This window comes from Vitis riparia, chromosome 6 (genome assembly GCF_004353265.1).
Source record: "Vitis riparia cultivar Riparia Gloire de Montpellier isolate 1030 chromosome 6, EGFV_Vit.rip_1.0, whole genome shotgun sequence".
Taxonomy (NCBI): domain Eukaryota; kingdom Viridiplantae; phylum Streptophyta; class Magnoliopsida; order Vitales; family Vitaceae; genus Vitis; species Vitis riparia.
In genome coordinates, this window is record NC_048436.1 from 5,184,616 (window position 1) to 5,193,247 (window position 8,632).

The 8,632-nt window shown below is 26.6% G+C and overlaps 1 protein-coding gene across 1 annotated transcript; it reads left to right on the top strand.

Moving 5' to 3' along the window:
• The first annotated feature begins 4,969 nt into the window (after positions 1–4,969).
• On the top strand, positions 4,970–5,529 carry LOC117916543. The gene has a single exon (XM_034832629.1). It carries the CDS (start codon positions 5,026–5,028, stop codon positions 5,269–5,271), a length of 246 nt encoding a protein of 81 aa, XP_034688520.1. The 5' UTR covers positions 4,970–5,025; the 3' UTR covers positions 5,272–5,529.
• Positions 5,530–8,632: the final 3,103 nt, after the last annotated feature.

Here is an 8,632-nt window from a genome sequence, read left to right on the forward strand (position 1 = left end):
AACCTTCCCATGGCCCCTCCATATCCATATCAGTCGGCTCACATTGAACACTCTGTCTTTTTTTTTTTTTTTTTTTTTTTTTTTTTTTTTTAATTTTTTTAATCAAAATTATTCAACCCACAATCAAATGACTTTGTACAACTTTTCAACAATAATTTTGTTCTAGTGGGCTACAAGGAACCCTGCTTAAAGTACATATCGAACATGTGAGAGAATGGCCGAATGGTCAAATTTTACAGCGGGTGGGTGAACTAAAAAGGGCGTGGAGTGTTAGCCAGGGTTGGAAAGAGCCCACAGCCATTTCTAACCCTTCTGTTTGGTTAGGTAACCAAAGCCTGCAGAGACAAACAAGTGGTCCACAGCCCTCCACGTGGGCATCCTCCTGTCCTTTGTCCCCATCCCCTCCAGTCTCCATTCAAAACAACCTCAGCCACCTTGCATATTCATCATGAAGGCGCGTGGGGTCACGTTTCATTATCATCCGTTGGGGGGCGCGGGGGCGGTGGGCAGTTTCTCCGTGTTCAGCCAATGATGCGTGCTAAGAAGAGGAATGACGGGTAGGATTGGAGGAAAGACCACATGCTTTTCTACTTAAGACAAAGGGATTGTTGTGGGCTTTCATTCTCTTGGTCAAGTTGGAGGGATTTTTTTTTTCTCTTAATTCCAAATGGACTTATCAGTTATCAGTGTCCTCAAGCCTGTTCCTTTCAACGTGCTAATAATGTCAATTATAGATTCATTTGTTCCATTCATTCGTTAATATTGGCTTGGGTCTAGTATACTTAGTAATTTTAGAAAATATTTTTTATTTTTTTAATACTTAAAATTTTTTATTATTCAAATATTAAAATAATTAAAAATATTTTATAAAATCAGTTTCAAACGTATTCTACATATATAATAATCATTTAATTCAATTTATGCAAAAAAAAAAAAAAAAGAACATCATTGTTTAAAATAAAAATTATTGGGTTTTTGTAGTTAAAATGGAATTTGTTTTCTATTTAAAAAAAACCATAAATGAAAATGAAACAAGAAAAAAATGTTAATAGAGTATATTTTTAAAAAGCACCTTATAATAGATATATGTTTTTTTAAGGGATCATTTTAGAAAAGGTTAAATATTGTTTTTAAAATTCTATAAATGTCGAGTTCTAAGCAAAAAAATATATATTTTTTTAAATTCACAAAATAAATATATGAGCAAAACAATTTCCAAACTAGTGCATCTAATCCACCTGAGCATCCATGTGGCTTGAGATTTTTTTTAGGTACAAAACCCTCATTAGTAACTTTGATTTTAAATTTTATTTAAACGTAAAACCTTATTTGGTATATAAAGTTTTAATCTTAAATTTAAAATTGTAGCTAATAACTAAGGTTTTCATCATTTCAAAAAAAGATAAAAATTCAAAACTACAGTTTTGTAAAATGGATACCCAAATAGACGAGAAATATTAGTTTTAGAATTATTTTTGAAGGGGATTCACTTTGTGGAATTTTGATTTATTTATTTTATTTTCTTTACATTTTCCTTTTATTTTTTTTCGGGATTTATCCACATAAGGTAAACTTTCCTACTATCCAACAATAAAAACAACTATTAATTAGTAATATTTATAGTAAAATACTAACAAAAGGATTTCTAAATATAATGTAGAAAAACATCTTAAAAGTGGTAAAATAGTACAAGGTCTTAATAGGCTTTTATGAGATGAATTAAGTTAATGGAATCTCTTAATGTATTAAAATAAAAAAAATCATCATCCTATTTCAACAATACAATAGCATCAAAAAGAAAACTTAAAAAATAAGTTAGGAGATCAGCCAATCACTATCATTGTAGGGGAAGAAAATAAAAATGTTGCTTTCTCCATCAATTTTGGAGTCTGTTTGCTGATGTCTTTAAAAAACATTTTTTTAACTTAAAAAGAGTTTTTGGAAAAAGATTTGAGTGTTTGGCAAAGCTAACGGAACATCTTTAAAAATCCGAAAAATTATTTGTAGTGATTCAAGATAGTATTTTTATTGAAAATGTTTTGAATGAAAACATTAGAAGTAATTTTTTAAAATTATAATTAATTTTTCATATTTTTAATGGTGTTTCCTAAATTTGTCTAATACTTAGATTGCGTTTGATAATGATTTTAAAAAATATTTTTAACATTTTTAACACTTAAATAATAATAAATTTAAAGTGTTAGAAAGATGAATACCCTTTTCTAGAATCACTATCAAACGAAATTTTAATTTTTTTTCAAAAACACTTTTTAAACTAAAAATGTTTTCTAAAATCATTGGTTTACAGTGATCTAGGAAGTGTTTTAAATATTAAAAAAGTTAGAAATACTTTCAAGAATCATTGCCAAACTCAAAATAAACTCAAAAAATCACACATAATATTTTCTCGAGAAATATTTAATAGGTGATTCTCTTAAAAAAATACTTTTAAAAAAACACATCTACTAAAAATATTTTAAATGAAAACATTATTAAATACAATTTTAATCTCGAAAGTAACCTCTTAACATAGTGTCTTTCTTTGGTTATGAATTCTCGGCATCATACTAAAGTGATGTTTGTTTTTTTGCTTAAATCTAAATAAAGTTTGATTTAACTTAACTTTACATATAATTTAATAATATTAACTATTAAGTTATTGAGTATTAAATATTAATAGGGTGAGGGTTATATTGAGATTATGTTTTGGTTGTTTCAAAAAATAATTTTTAACATTGAGCGAAAAAAAATATTTTGATTTTTTTTCTTGTTTAATAAAGAAATTTAAAAATAATAAGTAAAAAAAAAAAAATTTAAAAACAAATTATCTGAAGTTTAAAATTAAATTATATTGAACATTTAAATTAAAAAAAACAAATACTGATTGGGTGTCTAACCTAATATCTATTCACATTTTCTTTAATACTTTGCTATAATTTTCTTTTTTAACATTAACAATATTCTTAATACTCCTAGTTTTTAATATTTTAAGGCCATGTTTGGTTGTTGGAAAATTTGAGGGAAAATGTAAGAAAATGAAAATGGAGAAGAAAAGTTAAAAAAGAAAAAGAAAAAGTGAAGGAAAATAAAAAAATAAATTTAAAATCGATAAATTATTTTTATTTACTATTTCAGACTTATTTATTTATTTTAAAAAATTCGATATAAAAATTAAATAATTTAAAAATGCATAAACTTTCTACTAATTTTAATTATATTTGATTTTCTTTAAATTTTTTATAAAACAATCTGAGAAAATTAGAGAATGTTTGATAGAGTTTTTAAAAACTTATAATATTGTTTGGTTATTATTCTTTGTTTTTAGTTTTTAAAAACAAAGTGAAAAATAGAATAACTTTTTGAGAACAACTAAAAGTTGTTTTCATCGGTTTTTAAAAATAATAGAAAAACATACACATTTTATTATTTCTCTTATATATAGAATCATTATTTTTCGATTTCTTTTTCATTAAACAAATTAACTCCAAATTAAACAAAACTTAATACGTTGGATTTGTTAACAAGTCTATTAATTTTTAAAAATAACTTAATACTTAAATAATAAATTCATTAGTACAAAAAATTTATGAATTAAAATTGGTTTTAAAACAACATTATTATTTCCTAAATTTTTTCTATAGGCAAATAAGCTCTAAATTAAATAAGGTTTAATGCGTTAGATTCATCAACAAGTCTAGTAATTTTTAAAAATAATTTAAAACTCAAATAATAAACCTATAAATGCCATAAATTTATGGATAAAAGTTGGTTTATAATGACTGTATTGTTTCTTTTCTGCACAAAATTATGCTTTTATAATTTTTCCTACTACAAAAATGAATTTCAAATCAAGTGAAACTTTTTATTGAATTTATTAATGAGTTTAACAAATTTTAAAAATAATTTGAAATTCAAACATAAATCTAATGATTGAAAAAATAATAATAAAGGAAAACTTATATATCATAAATAATGACTTTTCTATTTATCCTATACACACCACTATCCATTTTATTATTTATTTTCTCATTAAATAAATAGATTAAAAATTAAGTAAGATGTAATTAATAATTTAAATTCTTTAATACATCCTTTAATTTTTAAGAATAATTTCCAATAAAAAAATTGATTCAATTCATTGTAAATCAAATAAAAACATTCTAAAATATTATGTTCAAAATTGAGTACTAAACATGTGTGATGTAATAAAAAACTTAATTTATTATTTATAAAATTAAATTTAATTTCATATTATCATAAATTAAATTTATAAAAAACAAGTAAGACGTTTTTTAAAACAATACAAATTCTTTCATCCCAATAGGTTTTTGTAGATCTTGCCAAACACTTTTATTTTTAAAAACTGTTTTTTGTTTTTTTATTTTGAAAACAGTTTTTAAAAACAAGTTTTAGAAAACACCTATCACCTAAATCAAAATATTTTTTTTCCCGAGCTATTAATATACAAAAATTAATATTAATTAATAAATCCACGTCATTATATTATTCCAAAATTTACTAGATGATTACACTGCTGTTAGTCGTTTCGCATGTGGTCAATACCCTTCCATCTGGCGTAAAACACAAGTGTTTGACATTTGGCACGAACTTTTGAATTGCGTGGTCAAAAGATATTTCCAAAAAAGTCTTTGTAGATTTAATAAAAATAAAAAATATTTTTTTTGGTAAATTATAATTTTGAAAATGAAAACAAATTTAATATTTTTAAGATTCAAATTTTAAATAATAATTTTAAAATTTGTATCATATTTTTTCTATTTCTAAAAATAAAAAATAATTGTCAATTTCGACTAGACATCATAACGCCTAGATCAAAGCCCGCCGGCCATGCCGTGGGGTTAGGTGAAGCATTTTTCCTCCTGCTTTGAAGAGTAACCACGCGCTTCTGATGCACGTGGGTAGCATACCTCCTCCGAACTCCTTTATGTAGAGCAACCCCACCCTAGAAAATCATCGAATTCCACAAATCTTCTACACTTCTCTCTCTGTATCCAACACAAATCCATGTCTCGTCACCGCCGTCAAGCCTCCCAAGTCCTCCCGCCGGAGCTAATCTACGGCGCGGATGATCCACCAGCAGCCACCACCCTCAGCCACGCCGGTGCAGGGGTCTCCGGGCAAGCAACCACTGGTGCAACTAACACTCGTAACAACTCCACAGATCCACCCACAACAGCTCAACCAGCTCCAGCCACTCACTTTCCGGCACCAGGGTCCAAGCCACCGGCCGGGAGAGCTGCCGGTGTTTAAACCCATTTGAGGCCGCGGGTTCCCATTTTGTCTTTCTGTTGTATCTGCCATGAGTAATATCAGAGTACTTTTGTTGAGTTTTGTAGACTGCTTCCTGTCTCTCTCACTCTCTCTGTCTCTGGAAAATAAATCGAGAAAATGAGAGAGAAGATCCGGGTTGGAATCTAAAGTTGGATGTGGTTAATGGTATGCAGAATGAAAATTCGGTTTATGAAAGCTTTCTTTAATGGTATGAAGAAATAGAGCCTGTTGGTGGGAGGAGTTTGGTTTCCAGTAGGGCTTGGAAATGGATCCATTTCTTTTCATTTATTTATTTATCCATTATCTATATTTTATTTTTTTATGATGACATGAATACTTGCAAGATCTAAGATCCGGGGACTTAAATGGGGTCTGAAAATGGTGGATCCTTCACAATAAAAAACCAATGGGACGGGGAGGGAAAAGATTTTGGAGATAGACTCCCAGGGGAAAAAGTTATACCGATGTAGCGTTAAAGCATGAAGAGTTGTTACCAAAATTATAAAGAATTCATTGGTTTTCATGAACAACTTACAAATTTGTTCAAAGAGAGGCTACCAACCCAAATTTGAGGGGATAACACCACTATTGTCTACTTCACCCATCTATAACTAGAACCCATAATGTATATAGCAAGACATGGGGTTAAGTCCATCCTTATCTCTATTGTATTATTAGGGTATATTTTCAATATTAGAATAGGTATACAAGAGTAAATTTTATTCCACTTTTATTTGTTGTAATAATAGAAAAAAACTATTCCTATAAAAAGGTGAAACCTATTTTTATTACAATTAATTTTAGTTTCTTATATTTCTTCTATGATATTTTGATATGGTTTTTATATAGGTTTTGTTTTGTTTGGTTTGGGAGTGGATAAGAGGAAACCAACAAGTTTTCAATGTTTATTGTGACCTATTTTTCTTTTTGTTTCTAATGCTTTTCAACTAGGAAATTGATGTTCTCTTCCACGGCTCAAAACATTATTATTATTGAGGCCTTGTTTTATTTTGGAAAATTCGAGGTAAAATGCAAAGAAAAGAAAATAAAAAAGAAAAGTGAAAGGAAAGAAAAAGTGAAAGAAACAAAATTAATAAATTATTTTTATATGTTTTTTTAAACTTATTTTATTTATTTTCTTTGACTATATAAAGATTAAATAATTTTAAAATGCATAATTTTTTTAAATTATTTTAATTATATTTTATTTTCTTTAATATTTTTCATAATGAAACAAAATATAGGAAAATCATTTTCTTTAATGTTTTTTTTTTCTCTTTCTTAGTTTGGAAGAATTCTATTAACTTAGTCTTTCCTGTAGAAAAAAAAAATCGTGTTTATTTAAAATATCATATTCTATTAGATATCATTTTCAATGAGATGTGATATCTTTGAAAATTAAATTTAATAGGATATGTTTTATATATATATTTGATATGTAAATAAGAATAGAAATAAAATAGAAAACATATTATATTATAATGTTTAATATTTGTTTAAAGCAAAAATTTTATTGCATCTTAATACTTGATATTAGAAATAGTTTTACAATTTTTAATTAAGTGATTTTTTTTTATTTCTTATGTAATAATATTCATGATTAAAAATTTAAAATTTAAAATATAAAAAGATTATATGATTTTATTAAATATATAAAAATGACTTGTATACATTAAATATTATATTAGCACATATATTAGTATTATTTTATGATATATTTTATACATGTTTTTTTTATATGGTTTTTTAAATACAAATTTAATTTTTTAATCATTTTTTTAAAAAATAATATCATTTTAAAAAATAATATATATATATATATATATATATATATATATATAATGCATTTATAGTCCATAGAATCTCATATCTCAACTTAGGATTATTATATCCCATATGAAAAAGAAAATAAAAAAGAAGTTGGATAATATGTTTACCACTTATTTATTCCATATTTGGTCAAATACAAAAAATGATAAATTATGAAATAAGATATGTTATCTTATAATTTTTCTTATTCAATCATTAACCAAATATGAAACAAGATATATTATATTATCTTTTATCATATTCTATACTATATCTAGCCAATCATATAAGCATGGCTTATAAAAAGTCATATTATTAGATTTAAGTCTCCATCGGAAGTTTTAAAAAATTACAAAGGTGTTTCATTGTATCTCTTATATACATCAATGAACTATTCATTATGATAAATCTAATCATTATCAAGTGACCTGATATGTATTTTTCTACAAAAGGGCTACATATGTTATAATTTAGCAGCTCGAAAGCTTATCACCTTATGGGATGTGTGATTGACTAAGTTGAATTCTTATTTTCAACTAGAAAACAATAATAGAAATCAATATTGGGGGAAGGGATTGGAGGTGATAAAATTAAGGGGTTATTCATGGAGTGATTGTTAACTCTCTTTTTCTACAAAATCCTCATTATTCTCTCATACACATGATGCTTAGTTGGTGTTTGAAGCTTGTAAATTTTTGTGTCTCATTTTATTGTTTTCATATTATACTTTGTTTCATGATATCAAAGTCCCATTTGGTTGCAAAGTAGGCATTTGAATTATTCTACATGTTTATTTCCTTTTATTAATTGAACCTACAAATAAGCTCAAATGAGTCGATCCATGATTTATTTGCCTATGGATGTGTTTGTCACCTTGTGTGTGGGTATGAAATTGCATTTGAGAGAGGAAATTAAAAAGTATGATATATATTGTGACCTAAATTCTAATGATTTAAGTTTTTAGGAAAATTGATTATCCAACAATAAAAAAAATGATAAAATTGTAGTGAAAATTAAGGTTACTAGTTAGCAGGCTAAGGTCTCGTTTGTTAATGGAATTAACCAAACAAATTGCTTCACCAACTAAAAGCGGCCATGCACTACCACCCATAGAATCAAGAAAGAGTTTTCAGTTTGCTAATCCTTACCATTTCTGAACTTGGTAAGTTTTCCTGTGTTAAGTCAAATTAAGCTACAGGCTCTAGTGTTTCCATGCCTTGGTAATGTTTTCAAGGACTTGGGCCTAGGCCATGGGCGTCATGGCAACGAGGGGGCCCCAATCCCCATTGACGGATGCATTGAAAGCTCGGGGGGTTGTGGCTAGGTTTTTTTTTTTTCTCTCTTCTCAATTTAGCTAGAATATAAAGAAGTAATCAAAGCCATAATTTTTATCTTAGTCTTAAGATTAATATTTTAATTTCTCCTTTCAGTTCATTATACTTATGTCTTAATTCTTGAAGAGTGGTTTTCCTATAGGTTGTTTGTTGTTAGAATCTTTCAATAATAGCCTTAAAACTATAAGGTTCTTCTA

Excerpts from the sequence above, each read along its gene's own strand:
- LOC117916543 (XM_034832629.1), top strand. The coding sequence starts at position 5,026 with ATGTCTCGTCACCGCCGTCAAGCCTCCCAAGTCCTCCCGCCGGAGCTA.